The sequence below is a fragment of the Equus asinus genome, chromosome 1 (assembly GCF_041296235.1).
Source record: "Equus asinus isolate D_3611 breed Donkey chromosome 1, EquAss-T2T_v2, whole genome shotgun sequence".
In the NCBI taxonomy this organism is placed as follows: domain Eukaryota; kingdom Metazoa; phylum Chordata; class Mammalia; order Perissodactyla; family Equidae; genus Equus; species Equus asinus.
Window position 1 is genome coordinate 160,658,817 of NC_091790.1, and position 16,404 is coordinate 160,675,220.

The 16,404-nt window shown below is 49.2% G+C and overlaps 1 protein-coding gene across 10 annotated transcripts in view; it reads right to left on the reverse strand.

Moving 5' to 3' along the window:
• Positions 1-261: 261 nt before the first annotated feature.
• Positions 262-16,404, reverse strand: part of NOD1 (nucleotide binding oligomerization domain containing 1) — a 50,541-nt gene continuing 34,398 nt past the window's right edge. For 6 of the 10 annotated variants that reach the window (XM_014841056.3, XM_014841055.3, XM_070511366.1 and 3 more), the window contains 7 exons: positions 16,197-16,280; positions 14,989-15,072; positions 11,725-11,808; positions 10,743-10,826; positions 8,531-8,614; positions 4,916-4,999; positions 262-1,390 (listed from right to left, as the gene is read on the reverse strand). In XM_014841056.3, the coding sequence (XP_014696542.3) occupies positions 1,318-1,390; positions 4,916-4,999; positions 8,531-8,614; positions 10,743-10,826; positions 11,725-11,808; positions 14,989-15,072; positions 16,197-16,280 (577 nt within the window). In that variant the 3' untranslated portion in view covers positions 262-1,317. The remainder of the gene's footprint in view (positions 1,391-4,915; positions 5,000-8,530; positions 8,615-10,742; positions 10,827-11,724; positions 11,809-14,988; positions 15,073-16,196; positions 16,281-16,404) is intronic. The other 4 variants (XM_070511391.1, XM_070511379.1, XM_014841057.3 and 1 more) reach the window with 2 other exon arrangements.

Consider the following 16,404-nt stretch of genomic DNA (forward strand, 5'->3'; position numbering starts at 1 on the left):
CCCCAGGCACCCCTGATCCAAGTCACTTCCTCTGAGAAGCCACCCGTATGGATTTGGAGGTCAGATGGAGAGGCTTCAGTCACTTCCTCGGCTTTTTTTGGTCCCTTGATAGGTGGAGTGGCTGGCAAAGGATCAAACCGCAGATGCCTCTGGCCTGCCTTCATCAGGCTCTCCTCACAGCATGTCACCCCAGGGCCCCACCCAATGCAGGGGCATCACAGTGTAGTTTAAAAGATCCCAGACTCAGAGAGTTAGACATAATGAGTATTTTCAGTATTTTATTAACAAATGAATTGGCAAAAGAACAAGTTACCTGGTAATGTCACTCTCCCCTCGCCCATTTAGCACCCACCGTGTGCCGACCACGGTAGGAGGTCTCTAACACACTCTGCTGGCCAGGTTCTCAGCTGGAGCCTGAGTCGTTGCTCCAACTCAGTCACCCTCACAGCTACTCCACGGCAGGAAGAGACTTCCCTCCCTCAAGAGGGCAAGAGAGGGGGAGAAGCTTCTGTTCGGATGGCGGGGCCGCCAGGGCCAGCTGTGCCTTGTTCCTTCTCGAGGGTGGGCATTTATTCTTCCTTCGGGGCAGAGCACCTTTGTCTGTAGTATGGGCCTTGAGGAGGTCAGCCTAGGTAGGAGAAAGCCCTGAGTGGAAACCGAGCACCACGAAGGCCTCGTCCTTTCTTAGTCTGGCCAAGAGGGCATCCAGTGATCTTTGTCAGCAGACAATGAGACTCCAGGGCTAAAAAGCCTGTGACGAGTCCTTCCTTCAACACGATCTCCCTACAAAACCTGCGTAAGTGAAATCCCCAAGCTGTACACACCTCAGTATCTATAGCTGTACGGTAGGAATACTATCAACACATGGGGAAGTACTGAGGAGGAGGAAAATGTTTTGGGTAAAACAATTCTTGTTCATTGAGCACCTTTTCTCCGAGAAAACTGGCGCCAACTTTGCACCACGTCCTCGACTCCTGAATGAAGACAGCAGTGACCAGCTCACGCCCGCTGGTCCTCAGGGCAGGCGTCTGTGTGAGCTCAAAGCCCTAGTCCTCCAGTTTCAGATTAAGATAATCACGGACATGCACGACGGCCTCTTCACGGTACAGTGACAGTAACTACAACGCTCACAAGGCACGCTCTTCCTACAAAACTGCAACCGCTGCCCAGGGAGCTGGCCAGTCCGAGCTGATCTGCGTGGTGACAGCAGCCCCGTCTCAGCAGAGCCCTGTCGGACACCCAAGACAGGAGACCACACAGAGGCCTCTGCTGCCAGACAGCCCCCAGGGCCAAGCCCACGAACAGGAAATCAGCCTCTCAGGAAAAGACAATCCGCTTCTCATCCTCAAAGACTTTGGCCTCCTCTGGCTTTATCAAGTTTCCATTTAGGCTGTTGGAAAAAAACAAAGAACCCAAGTCAGCTGTCAGGGACTGCTGGGCGCACGTTCCCAGCAAGTGTTCCTAACGCACTCTCGTGCTTCACACGACCCCGAAGTTAAGGAAGGCACTCTGTTGGAACACTTGTTTGACATTAATATTAATCCTTTCCAGCTGCCATCACCCTATGACTGGCGTCTCATGAAGGTCAACAATTGCCTCCATAAGCCTGGATTTCATGACATTCTTCAGGCCTTGTCTTTCTTGGCCTTCACAGGCATTAGGCTGTCCTGCCCTCTCCCTTCTTCTTGAAACACTCCCTTCCCCCGGCTTGATACTGTGTTCTCTGGTTTTTCTCCTAAGTCTGGCCCCTCCATCTCAGTCTCCTTCCCCACATTCTCCTCCAAGTGACCTCTAAATAATGGATTTCCTCTAGACAGATTTCCATCTATGCCCTGGCCCCATCCTTATGTCAGTGATCTGCCGCCCACATCTCTCTGCTCTGCTGCCACTAACGCACTTGACGTCTCCACCTGGACGTGTCCCAGGCACCTCAAAGTGGCCACATCTCCCCAGGGTTCCCTAGCTCAGCGAACGGTACTGCTTTTCATCCAGCTGTGCAAGTTACCAACCCAGGGCTCACCCTTGACACCTTCCTCCTCATCTTCATATTCTCTTGGTCACAAAGTTCTGTTTTATTCCCTAAACATCTGTAGAATGCCTCCCTGGAACCTCTCCATATCTTCACCACTACCATCCTGGTCTGAGCAACCACCCTCTCTTCTCTGGATCACTGCAATGTCCCACTGACTGGTCCCTTCACCTGTACTCTGGCCGCCTCAAGTCCATTTCTTAGAGGAGCCAGAGTGGTCTTCTTACAAGGCAAATCTGATCACATCCCTCTTTGCTTCAAATCTTTCAATGACTTTTCCATTTCTTTTAGGATCAAGACCCCAAATATGTAACAAGACCCACAGATCTCTTAGGGTCTCGACTCTGCCCATCCCCTCTGCCTCCTGCTGCCCACTCTTCCATCCTGTCCGAACCCCAGGGCACATCAGCTTCTTGCTGCTCTTCAAGGACACCATGCTCCTTCCTGCCTCAGAGCCTTTGCATGTGCTGCTCCTCCCACCTGGAACACCTTCCCTCCCACCCCAGCTAACTCCCATTCCTCCTTCATGGCTTAGTTGAAATGCCACTTCCTTAGGGAGACCTTCCTTGAAGCCTCATCTGTATTAGGGTCCCTTCTTAGCTTCCCCTCTATAGCACTCATCACGATTGTAATCAAATAATTCCTTCAATCATTTTTTTCTTTACTGTGTGTCTCCCTCACTAGATGGTAAGCCCAGAAGGGCAGGTCTGTTTTGCTCACCACAGGATTCTCGGTACTAGCACAGTGCCTGGCACTCAAGCACTTGGGGACTCAAGAAATGGATGAAGATGTAGCACTAGTCGCTGGAGACATAGCAGTGACCAGGACACTGGCCCTCCCCTCAAGGAGCTCACAGTCTGGAAGAGCTATTACAATGGAGTGCGATAAATGCTATAATTTACAAGGTCAGGTCACTGACCACTTCCACTTCCTGTCTTTGAAAGCAGAACTCACTGAGGGACTTCAGACTTCAAGTTCCTTCCGGACAGGGACGAGGTAGAAATGAATGTCAGCACAGATAACGAGTCCACGGAGATGGTCCCTCTGTGCCAGTGGTGGCTCCTGGCAGACCTGCTCCCCGTTCCCCTGCCAGCCCGACCACAGCCCTGCTGCCTGGTGTGGCAGCCCCCAGACAGGGCCGACAGGGCCAGAAACTCCGCAGGGCCCCATCCCATGAAGTCAGTCACACACATGGGGCGAGCCAGCACCTGAAGCGAAGACGCTCCCCGGCCAGCACCTGAGCCGTCGCCCTCGCCCTCTCCGGATCCACCCCGACACACGCACCCCCTTCAGGCTCTGGATCGCACGCCTGGAAGCTAGACACCCGGCCCTACACAAACAGCTCCTTGTGTAGGGATGGTGGCCGTCGGGAGGCTGCAGAGGCACATTTTCAAGCTCAACAGAATGAAGGCCGCTGCACATCTTTACACTGTCGCAACCGGCCTCTGAGAAAAGTGGAGGCCGACTCGTCTGCCAACCGTCCTGCCGCCTGGCCTGCCTCCTTCCTGTCCCCCTCTGGTGTCCTCAGACAACAGAGTCAGCAGGACACGGAGTGGTTCTAGGCACGGATCACAGGGTGAGGGGGCTGCAGATGAATGCAGACTGAGCTCCCGCTAGCTCTCCAGCACCTCCCAGGCTGAGGGGTGGCGCATGCACCACAGGGTCCTCCGTCAGTGCTCTTCTCTGGGACAGTGTTTTTCAAAAGTTTTTTTTGACCTGTGACCCCCAAATAAGAATTGCTCTTTACATTGTGAACCAGCATCTACGCATACACACACACCTGAAATTAGATTATGAAATAATACTTCATACTTTGCACAGCATGTTTTGGTACCGTGTTCTTTGCAATCTCATTTTCTAAATAATGCTGGTTACAACCCACCAAAGTGATTCTATCATCCACTAACAAGTTCCAAAGCAAAGTTTAAAAAACACTGTTCTAGGAGCTGAGGTCAGGGAGCTGGACCTCGATTAATGGTTTCTGGTTGTGTAATTCTTCTCCCTAGTCATGAAGAAAGCAGGTAATGAGTAACTACCCCCCGAGCGGAGGGTCCAGGTTCATGGTGAGGCTGCCCCACGGATCTCAGGGAGCCATCAGGGGAGGGTGCACTCCTGTGGCCTGTGTCCTCAAGGGAACCCAGCTCGGCCCCCTGCCGGGCTCTCCAGTGGGCTGGAGCGCCCCCCTGCAGGGCTGTCTCGGCCGGGTGGAGGCAGAGAACAGATTCCGGGGCACCTGGGACCTGCATTCAGGGACACAGGGTCCTCTGCTCTCAGTTCGCTCTCGTCAGGACTCGCAAGCCGTCAGGGCCTGACTGTCCGGTTAGCTGCCACATCCCAGCACCTCCACTGCTGTAACTGTTGCTCCTGAGGCAAAACCCCTGCACAGTCTCCAGGCCCAGGGCCACCTTGGGGCTGTATGTGGCTCATGGGAGACAAGAAAGTGGAGTGGCATAAGCAAGTCCTCACAGCAGAAACGGCAAGTTGAGAAAGAGCACAAGTCCACTCAAATCCAGCCTGGAAGTGTCTCCTGAAGCCCAGGAAGCCCAGAGCAGGGGAAAAACGAGCCCCAGATTCCAGGCCGGCACATCCATCTCTCAGTCTCACGAGCCAGAGTGACTCACTTCCAGTGGGACTCCCTTTCCTGGGCATTTTGCCCCTTGCAAGCCCAGGGGGTAGACAGGACAGGGCGCTGGGCAGGAGAGCACTGACTATGGAGTCAGGCGGTCTGGGCCTCAGTTTCTACATCTGTGAAATGGAGATAATACCACCTACTTTACAGGATTGTTGGAAAGATGAGGAGTAAATGGAAGCTGCCCTACACAGTCAATGGTAATGAGTAAATAATCGTTGTTACTATTACTACAACAAGCGGTGTATGGGTCTTACCAAATCTCCATTATGCCAGTGTTCTTTTGTAATGCATCTGCCAGCTGGGCAACGCCCTTGGCTGTGATCTGGTTCTGGATAAGCCTGAGGGAAGAACATATCTTGTATCAAATACATAATCCTGGATTAAATCTGCCTCCTTGGTTAGGAAGTAGGTAGAGAGTTGTAAGGCTATGGTGGGATAAGAGACAGAGGCAGGGGAAGAACAGACTGTTAACCTGGCTAAGATTGTCTAGATCAGATCCACCAGAATAAAGGACATCCTATAAAATGTTTCCCTTTTTTGTATATTTTTATAGCAAGCATAATGTATCTATATATTCATACATAGATAGTTTACTACATGAACATAGACGTGTGTGTGTGTGCTTGACATTCTTCATTGCAGGGGTGCCCGATCAAAAATGTTGGGCAACCACCAGTCTGAACAACAAAGTCTAAGAAACACATCCGGGGAACTGTTTCTGACATCCCCTTCCAGTGGCAAGGGAAATGCAAGGCAGTTTTTAAAGTGAAGTAGCTACCAACTGGCCCTTCTTTTCTGTGGGGGAAACAAAGCCTTCTAAGATTGTCCCATGTCCTCTCCGACATCTGAGAGGGAGAGAGGAGAACACTTCTCCTGCTGCCACTCATGGGTCCATCAACAACGGGGCCTCTAAGAGTAAGCCTGCTGTGTTGGTTAGCACTCATCCAAATGAAGCAAAGCTTTCCGATGTAGCTAGGAACCCCGGGTGATTCCCCAAATGCTCCCCTGGGCAGCTATGCTTCCAGCTCAACAGGGAAATAAACGCAGCATGAGGCAGTGATGTGTCTACACTTCATCGCAGGCTCATTCCTCACTCCCGGCTATTTGTAGAAGAAGGCTACTGGTGAACCTGACCCTTAGAAATCCTGGGCGCTGACCCAAGAAGGCAGCCCTACCAGGAAGATGAGGGCCTCTGCTGTTGTGATTGATGAGATTATAGAAATTAAGCATGAAGGGGCCAACCCCTTAAGGGGCAGCATAGCATAGTGGTTACAAGCTCCCCTCACATGCACACACCTACTCCCCACTTTTCAACTACAGATCTTTGAAGAAAGAAGCTTAAGCTATCTATGCCTCGGTTGCCTGATCTGTAAAATGGGAATAACTATGAGACGACCCTCCCCTACCCCAAGTGTGTCAGGTTTTAATGGGAGGACATGTGTGCAGTGTTTCTCACAATCTCTGCCACAGTGCCGGGTGGAAGGGAGCTCTCGTCACCACTACTGCCCAAGCACACACGACTGCGAGGCTGCACAGCAGCTGGAACCCCCGGGCTCCGTGGCAGAGGTGGTGACCTTCTGGGAAGCACAACCACAATGTCACTTGTACATTTTTGCAAAAGGAGCAAAAACAGAACCCGGAAGTGGGCACAGAATTCTGCATTCACTTAAACTCTGCTGTTTTTTTAATCACCTTCCCGGTTGCTACCGCTGGCACCACCTCTGCCTTGCTGGGGGCAGGGTGAGCTACCTGAGCCAAGACTTGGCGAGAGGTCGGGTAGGAGGAGCGCTAAGAAGCCTGGCAGTGCTGAGCAACTGTGCCCAGGGGGCTACCTTCACTGGGGCCAATGTGGTCTGTGCTCACATGAAGCAGCCAAGACTCGCTCTCTAGCCCTGTTCTGGCTCTGTTCTCCCAGCAGGGGCTGGCCTGGCACCTAGGGAAGGGCATAAAAGAAAGTCTACAGGCCAGAAAGAAAAAAAAAAAAACAAGGGGCCGGCCCCATTGCCCAGTGGTTAAGTTCGCGCGCTCCGCTTCAGTGGCCCAGGGTTTCGCCAGTTCGGATCCTGGGCGCAGACATGGCACCGCTCATCAGGCCACGCTGAGGCAGCGTCCCACATGCCACAACCAGAGGAACTCACAACTAGAGTATACAACTATGTACTGGGGCTTTGGGGAGAAGAAGAAGAAGAAGAAGAAGAAGAAAAAAAAATTGGCAACATATGTTAGTGCAGATGACAATCTTTAAAAAAACAAAAAGCATCCTTCTTAAAAAAAATGTAAAAGTAGCACAGTCTGGCTTTTCTACAGAAATTGACAAAGTGATCTAAAATTCATATATGGAAATGCAAGAGACCCAGAATAGCCAAAACAATCTTGAGAAAGAAGAACAACGTTGGAAGACTCACACTTCTGGATTGCAAAACTTACCACAAAGTTACAACAATCAGGACAGTGTGGTCCTGGCATAGGGATGAACATATGGACCAAGAGACTAGCATAGAAAGTCCAGAAATAAGCCAGGCAGTTACGGTCAATTGATTTAAAGAGTCAGGGCCATTCAAAAGGGAAAGACAGTCTTTTCAACAAGTGGTGCTGGGACAGCTGGACATCCACATGCAAAAGAATGGAGGTGGGTCCCGCACCTCTTACCATACGTGAAAATTAACTCCAATGGATCAAAGACCTTAATGGAAGAGCAAAGCTATAACACTTAAAAGAAAATTTAGGCTTAATCTTCGTGACCTTGGATTAGGCAATGGTTTCTTAGTAAGACACCTGAAGCACAAGAAACCAAAGAAAAAACAGATAAATAGGACTTCATCAAAATTAGAAAGTGTTGTGTTTCAAAGGTCACTATCAAGAAAGTGAAACGCCCACAGAAAGAGAGGAAATATTTTTAAATTGTACATCTAGTAAATGTCTAGTACCCAGAATATATGAAGAACTCTAACAACTCAGCAGTAAAAAGGGAAATAACCCAATTTAAAAGTGGGCAAAGGATGTGGAGACATTTTTCCAAATGAAGATACACAAACGGCCAACAGGCGCACGAAGAGACGCCCAGCGTCGTTAGTCATCAGGGAAATGCCAATCAGAACCACAATGACATGCCAAGATTCAAAAAGATGGACGATGACAAGTGCTGACGAGGATGTGGAGAAATGGGCCCCCTCATACAGCACTGGCGGGAAGGTAAAGTAGTGCAGCCACTTTGGAAAACAGTTTGGCAGTTCCTCGAAAATTTAACACAGAGTGACCACATGACCCAGCAAGTCTATTCCTAAGTATATACCCAAGAGAAATGAAAACACGTGTTCACACACAGACATGTACCTGAATGCTCACAGCAGCATCATTCACAATAGTTAAGAAGTAGAAACGACCCAAACGTCCACCAACTGATGAATGGATGAACAAAATGTGGAATATCCATACAATGGAAGAGCATTCCACCATAGAAAACAGTGAAAAATTGGTACATGCTATAATGAAGATGAACCTTGAAAACTTACACTAGTGAAAGAACACAGAGACAAAAGACGACATATTGTCTGATTCCATTTCTGTGAAATGCCCAGAATAGGCAAATCCACAGAAACGAAAAGCAGATAAGTGGTTGCCAGGGGCTGGGGGAGGAGAAGGCTAGGGAATGACTGCTTGATGCGTATAGGTTTTTGGGGGTGGGGGAGGTGAGTAGGTAAAATGTTCTAGAATTAGATAGTGGTGATGATTCCACAACCCTGTGAATATACTAAAAACCACTGAATCGTACCCTCTAAAAGGGTGAATTTTATGGTATGTGCATTTTATCTCAAAAAAATATTTTTAAAAAGTAGCACAGTCTGAAATTTGAAGGTTCTCGGAGTTACCATAAATGTTTCAGTGTCTGGTTGACTTTCAACATCTCTGCCAAGCTTTCTGCTGCTTCATCATCGAGTTCATTTTTGGTGAGCCTAGAAAAGAAGAAGTGTTCACTCAGGGGAGCCCCAGCTGGCACACGCTTTTTAATGAATTCACAGAAGCGGGACCCCTGCCCAGGCCCCTCCGGCTGATGCTGCCCATCACTTGCTGAGAACCCAGGACACAGCCAGGCTCCAAGCCCAGCCTCTGAGCTCCAGACAAAAAATAGTGATTGGTTTCTAGCACAAATCCTTTACCCAAGCTCCTACTCCTGAGCCCTGCTGCTGCAGACAGCCCACACTCGCTCTCCATCCTGGCTGAGCCCTCAGATCTCACAGAAGATAAGGGCGCACAGAGAATCAGTGGCCAACGCCTGTGTCTCAGGTCTCCTCCAGCCCCCAAGCTCCCTCGAACACCACCGACAGCGTGTCACCAAAGTCAGTGGGATGAAGACCCAGAAAGCCCGCTGACTGCACGTTAAAATGTGTTCAGCGCTTTGCTCCGAGGCCTGTTGTGAAGGACCCAAGTTCAGTGACTGAAACTTCAAGAAGTCTCTCAGTTGTTCTTAAAACCAGAAGTAGTCTGGATAAAGCAGAGGGCTAGAAGCTCTGGGTGTAAATAGGGTTAAACCCTGTTGTGCCAGTGGAGGAAAGAATAAATAAGGGAGAAAAATGGACTAGAAAGAACACTAAAAAATCATCCCTTGAGGGCAATTTGGTAGTGACCATCCAAATCTCAGGTGGTTGCACTCTGAGCCAATGATTAGACTGCTGGGAATTGACCCTACTGTGTGCAAAGATGTGTACACAGGGATCTACACATGCAGTATTGACTGCAGGACTGCTGCTCATGATGTACCACCTGAACAAATTTAAATATCCATCTATAGAGGCAGCTGGCAAAATAAACTGTGATTGTACATTCGACGGGACGTTGTACAGCCCTCAGAGAGAATGAGTACAAAGCACGAGACACAAGAGCATGGTGTGTAAGGGGGCTCTGGAGCCAGACGTGCCGGGGGTGTGTCACTTCCTAGCAGGGTGACCTCGGGCAGCTGGTTTAACTTCTCTGGACGTCAGTTTTCTCATTGGTAAATGTGAACAGTAACAGTACAGACCTTATAGGGTGGTTGTGAGAGTGAGTGAGTGAATACGTGTAAGAGGCTGAAAATAATGTGTGGCATACAGTCAGCACTCAAGAAATGCTGGGTATTGGCATTATTATTATCCCTACAGAGTACGAGCTCTCAACCAGGGCCATTTCCCCCTTCCATGGACATTTGCAAGTGTCTGGAGACCTATTTGATCACAATTGTGGGGAACTATGCTACGTAATGAAACAAAGCCAGGGATTCTGCTAAACATCCTACAATGCACAGGACCACCCCTCACAGAAAAGAATTATGCGGACCAAAATGTCAACAGTGTTGAGACTGAAAAACCCTGACATAAAGTGACATGTAAAATATGGACAGAATATAGTGAAAATATTTTTTTAAAGCAATTGCCAAATGCTATTCTCTTTTGTAAGAAAAGGGAAATATGTCTATCTGCATCTACAGACAGATAATTGAATATGCAAGGCAGCTAGAATACACTTTCACAGGCCAGAAGGAGAAGCTTACATTTGGAGAACACAAGGGAGGAGCTACTCTCACTTCCTAGTTTTCAGACTTCAGTGTCTTACATTTTTTCAAAAAAGCACATATTACTTTTCAAAATATTTTTAAAGTTTTTTGAGGGGAAAAGAATGAAAAATGCATTTACTGGCCAGCAGGTCTGGTATCGGAACTCTCATCATGATGACATTTTCATTATTTTCCTTCCCTAATTTAGCCAATATCTCAGGAGCACTAAGCTGCGAGAGGAGAGTACAGAGATGGGTAATACAATTTCCTCACCTGCAGGGGATTTATGATACAGGCAAGCAGACAAAATACAAATAAATAAAACAGTGTAAACAGCTCCGAGACACGTACCACCCCCCCTGGCACTGAACCTGTCTGTGCTTCTGGGAACGGCTGTTTTCTTCTCTAGAAGCAAATTAAATTCTCAGCTGAACTTTGAGGAAAGGCCTAGAGCCTTTCTAACTGAGAGGCAGCTTTTCAGCTAAGATTCCAGGCCGTGTGCCATCTTTGGAATAATCCCTAAGACCCAACCTTTCAAAATGACTGGTTATTACCAGAATATTCTCAGAGACGTGTTCTGCTGCAGGGCCCACGCGAGGCTCTTTCCTCCTTCTGTAGAGATGCCGTTGAATGCAAGACTGGGAAAGAAAACACTTGGGGTAGATTATTAGAGACACGTCTACCTCTGGCTACATTTCAGCAACCAAAACATCTGGGAGGACTCCTCCCAGAGGTGGCCCCTGCCCAGGCCAGGCTGACTTGAGGCAGAAAGCAGAAGCGCTCGGCCTCACTGGTGGCTGCCCAGGCTTTGTTGCTCCAGGCCCACACTCAGAACATGAGGACAGGCACAGACTGCTCAAGAAGAGGGCAGGCAGGAGACGGAACCCTGGCGAGACCTGGTCACAGTGCAGATTGCAGGCCAAGGAGGCCTGGCAAGCTCCACTTCAGAGGGCTGCCAGTTTCAAGGTGCCTATCAAGGAGGCCTGGAGGAGCTTCCTCTGTTCTCATAAAGAAGGGACTTTGCTGTTGCCCCCACCATCTTGGATTCTCTTCCAGTGGCAGGAAGGATACGGGCAACAGGGAGACACCCAAGTCTCAGAAGCCCAGAGGCCTAAACCAAGGCCAGGAGGAGCACACCCGTTTACACAAACGAAGGGTCCCCTTTTGTCCCAGCACAATCCTGAGAATGAGGAAGGGGTAGGAATCTGCTGCCTAGTGTCCCCTTCAGTTTTATCTGGACTTATTCCTCCCTGACTCCCGAGGGGCACGGCGAGACTGGCGAGGGGCTGCCAACGTCCCGTGTCATGTTCTGGGTGATGGTTCCATCACTGTGCACATCTGTCAATCACCGAGCTGAACTCGGTGCAACGGACTTTCCCGGATGCTTCTCATACATCAGTAAAAACGTTCAACAAAGGAAAAATCACACACACAAACACTACCCCTAGAAGGAATGCCAACCCCCCTGTTCCCTTCGGCTCTTCCCTAGAAAGCCCAGAGGCGCCTGGACAGCGGGTCTCAGATGGCAGTATGTACCTCAGGTTGGTCAGGCTGGGGTGGTTCCTCAGAGCCTCGGCGAAGGCCTTCGCTCCTTCGTCACCAATTCTATTCCCCCACATCCTGAGGGCAGAGGCAAGACAGTGACAGTTAGCTCGTGCTCCCCTTGATTTCCTGCTGGGGCCACGGCTTGACTGTACACTCAGCGGGCAGACATTTTTGCTCCGGCCCTGGAGCTGCGGCCTGGGGACGAATTCCTGCACCAGCCCCTTAGCAAGCTGCTCTGGATTTCACTTCAAAGAGAAATGTAAGGACAAAGGGCGGCAGAAGCCATGGGAACAGGAGCCGATCAGCGAACGGCACAATTGGAGACCAGGTCTCACCCCTGAACTTTCAGAGAGCTGACGTCAGAGAGCCTGAGCTCACGACTGTCCCAGAAATGTCCCCCGCAGGGGACACAGGTTTGCAGCAAGGCCCGTGGAGGGCTGGACTCGCAACGCACATTCGACTCTGAGCGGTGGTCAGCGACATTCTTGGAGACACACTCAGGTCTTCCACGGAGCAACCGTCCGGAAGCACATCCAGAAACCTGATCAGCAAGGCTCCTTTATGCAAAGGGGATGTTACCAAACCGAGCTGTGCGGACTGCTGTGGTTTTCATGGGGAGCTGCTGTACTCCCCCCACCCGAGCAGATAACCTGAGAGAGTCTGGCTCATTAAGGGTCTGCCTGGTACGATGCCAGGCTCCAGCACCGGACTGCTGGATCCACATGCTGGCTCTGCCTCCTACCACCTGTGCACACTTGGGCGAATTACAGAATCTCCTGGGGCCTCGACTCCTTGTCTGTAAAACGGGGCTAATAAGAGCATTCCCTCGTAGGGCTGGTGTGAGGACTGAGTTAATTTATGCAAAACACTCAGAACAGCGCCTGGCCTATTCCTACCAGGCTGAGGGGCACAGTCTGCATAAAGCAAAGCAAGTCTGCTGGGCCCATCACAACATGACTAGGGCTGCCCCAGCAACACGCTCCCACCAAGCCAGCGACCTGCCTACATCCCGCCTGGCACGGCTTGTTAAAACCCTGGAATGAGGGGCCTGCCTGGTGGTGCAGCGGTTAAGTTTGCACATTCTGCTTTGGCGGCCCAGGGTTCACTGGTTCGGATCCCCAGTGCGGACATGGCACCGCTTGGCAAGCCATGCTGTTTCGGGCGTCCTATATATAAAGTAGAGGAAGATGGGCATGGATGTTAGCTCAGGGCCAGTCTTCCTCAGCAAAAAAGAGGAGGATTGGCAGTGGATGTTAGCTCAGGGCTAATCTTCCTCAAAAAAAAAAAACACACTCTGGAATGAGAGTTTTCAATGTTTTGCATAAAAAGTGTATGTAGTATACATTGAATAGTATCAAATTTTTAATAAAGTGAAAAACTACTCATGACATGAGATTAAGTAAAAGAGGTAGAATAAAATTCTGTACATATAGTTTGACCTCCAGTATATTAAAAAATAGCATAGAACACACATGTGTGTAAGAGAGAGCAAAAAAACTTAACTGACCTCGAATGTTGACAATAATTATTTCTGAGTGACTTATTATATTTTTCATATTTTCCATAGAATGGAACTATAATTTCCATAAAATTTCAACTAAAATTATCTGTATTTATTTTATAATAGAGAAAAAATTATAACAATACACAAAGCTTTAAAAGCCTCCAGAATCAAAAACACAATGAGATACCACCTCACACCCATTAGGATGGTTACTATCAAAGAAACAGAAAATAACAAGTATTGGTAAGGATGTGGAAAAATTGGGACTCTTGTACACTGCTGGTGGGAGTGTAAAATGGTGCAATTGCTATGGAAAACAGTATGGTGGCTCCTCAAAAAATTAAAAACAGGGGGCCAGCCCAGGGGCACAGTAGTTAAACTCGCATGCTCTGCTTCTGCAGCCCAGGGTTCACAGGTTCAGATCCCAGGCGTGGACCTACATACTGCTCATCAAGCCATGCTGTGGCAGCATCCCACATGAAAAATAGAGGAAGATGGGCACAGATGTTAGCTCAGCACCAACCTTCCTCACACACACACAAAAATAATAATTATAAATAAGATTACTATCTGATCCAGCAATTCCACTCCTGGGTACACAGCCAAAATAATTGAAAGCAAGGTCTTGAAGAGATATCTCTATACCCATGTTCATAGCAGCATTACTTTCAATAGCTAAAAAGGTGGAAGCAACCTGTGTCCATCGACAGATGAAAGGATAAACAAAATGTGGTAAATACATCCAATGGACTATTATTCAGCCTCAAAAAGGAAGGAAATTCTGACATATATTACAACATGGATGAACCTTGAGGACGTTATGCTAAGTGAAATAAGCCAGTCACAGAAAGACAAGTGCTGCGTGCTTCCACTTCTACGAGGTACCTAGAGTGGTCAGAGTCACAGAGACAGAAAGAACGGTGGTTGCCAGGGACTAGGGGGAGGGGGCATGGGGGGTTAGTGTTTAATGGGTATACAGTTCAGTTTTGCAAGTTGAAACGAGTTCTGGAGACAGATGGTGGTGATGGTTGCACAACTATATGAATGTACTCAATGCCCCTGACCCATACGCTTAAAAATGGTTAAGATGGTAACTTTCCTGTTATGTGCATTTTACCACAGTAAAAAAAATGGAATGAAAAAAACCTCCAGGGGGCTGGCCCCGTGGCCGAGTGGTTAAGTTCATGCACTCTGCTTCAGTGGCCCAGGGTTTCCCCAGTTCAGATCCTGGGCGTGGACATGGCACCGCTCATCAAGCCATGCTGAGGCAGCCTCCCACACAACACAACCAGAAGGACCTACACTAGAATATACAACTATGTACTGCAGGGCTTTGGGGAGAAGAAGAAGGAAAAAAAAAAAGAAGACTGGCAAGAAATGTTAGATCAGGTGCCAATCTTTTTTGTTAAAAAAAAGAGCCTCCAGAGAATATATAAAATTGTTAAAATGAAGACCATCTGCCTGTAGAAACTTACCACACAGGGCCAGAACAGCTCCCTCCACTTGCTGACATGATAATACTGATTTTTGCATGAATTACATAAAAGTCTGTGCAACTGAAGCTGTGGTCTGTCCCGGGACCTCCCACACAGCAGCCAGCGGGCTCAGTGATTGAAGCTGTCTCTGGCCTCTCCCCCCAGCAGCTGGCCTGGCAGGCCTTTTGGTAATTTTCCATAACAAAAGACCAGCAGGTACCCACAGGCACAGAAGAGGTTGTACCACACACAACTATGTGTATTCCCTTTACTCACCCCACCTCAAAGATGGATTTGCTATTCTTCACTGCCAGGGCGAGACACTTTCCCCCTTCGCTCGTTATTTTGTTTTCTCCCAGCCTGTAGAGAAAGCCGTGCACACATCAGCCTCCAGCTGAGGGACTCCAAGGTCAGCCACCTCGTCCCCAGCACAGAGCCCATCTGGCCCCTCTTGGAAGCTGTGGCCTTTCCCCCGGGACCCACAGCAGCCAGGCCCTGGGCTTCTTCTCAGGGAGGGACCCAAAGCCCTGAGGAGAGCCAGTCAGGATTCCTCTCCAGGGGATGGTCACCATCTCTGCAGAAATTTAGCGACCTGAGCTTTCCTGGGGGTTCTTTAAATGACCTCTGGAATGTCACTCATTCCTGTCAGCAGACCAGGGACATCCTGCTTCAACGACAAGTGGCCATGGTGTGTTCCCATCGCCAGGGCAGCACCAGGGCCTTCAAGCCTGGTGCTGTCCCCTTTGGCGGGGCATTTCTAGCAAAGGGCCAAAGATCAAGCTCAGCTTGCAACTAGATGGGTGCCATGGTCTGAATGTGCGTGTCCTCCCCCACAGCCCTATGTTGAAATCCTAACCCCAAGGCGACTGTACTAAGGAAGAGGTGGGGCCTTTGGGAGGCTGAGGTCGTGAGGGCAGAGTTCCCAGGAATGGGATTAGTGCCTGTCTAAAAGAGAACTTAGAAAGCTCCTTTGCTCCCTTTTCCAGCGTGCGAGGACACAGCGAGAAGGCCCCATCTATGAACCAGGAATCAGGCCCTCACTGGACACCGAACCTGCCAGCACCTGGATCTTGGACTCTCCAGCCTCCAGAACTGTGAGAAATAGATCTCCACTGTTTATAAACCAGCTGGTTTATATATATCTTGTTATGGAAGCTGGAATGGACTACGACAACAGAGGCCTTCCTTGGGCAGGAAAAGACCTCCAGAAGAGTGACACTTGTGGTCTTCCTTCTGTCAGTAGTTAATGAAATCAAAATGCCAAGCTTTCCCCCGGCAATGGTAGGTGGGCCTTCCAAACTCTGAGCCCCAGTCACAGCTCACCTTCCACACCCAGGCCTCCTAACTTGACGGACACGGCCCCGGGACGAGCAGAAGAATGCGTTAGGGCAAAAGCTCTTTACAGGACACTTATTCTTTGTTTGAATAGCGAAGGGGGACCCAGAGAAGCTACCAAGAAGCCTGCCATGCCTAGCCCCACTTACTTTAGGTACATGAGGCCTTTGCATTCATCCAGGATGCTGGCGATGTACCTGGCTCCCACATCCGTGATCTGGTTTTTGTATAAGCTTTGAGAGAAAGCACAGCCATGAAACTTTATGACTCCCAATGTCATCTTAATGACCCCTTTTCGTTAAGTGAGAATGTGCTGTCTGCTGATTTCCGAAGTCTGGGTTGAAAGAAAGGAAGGGC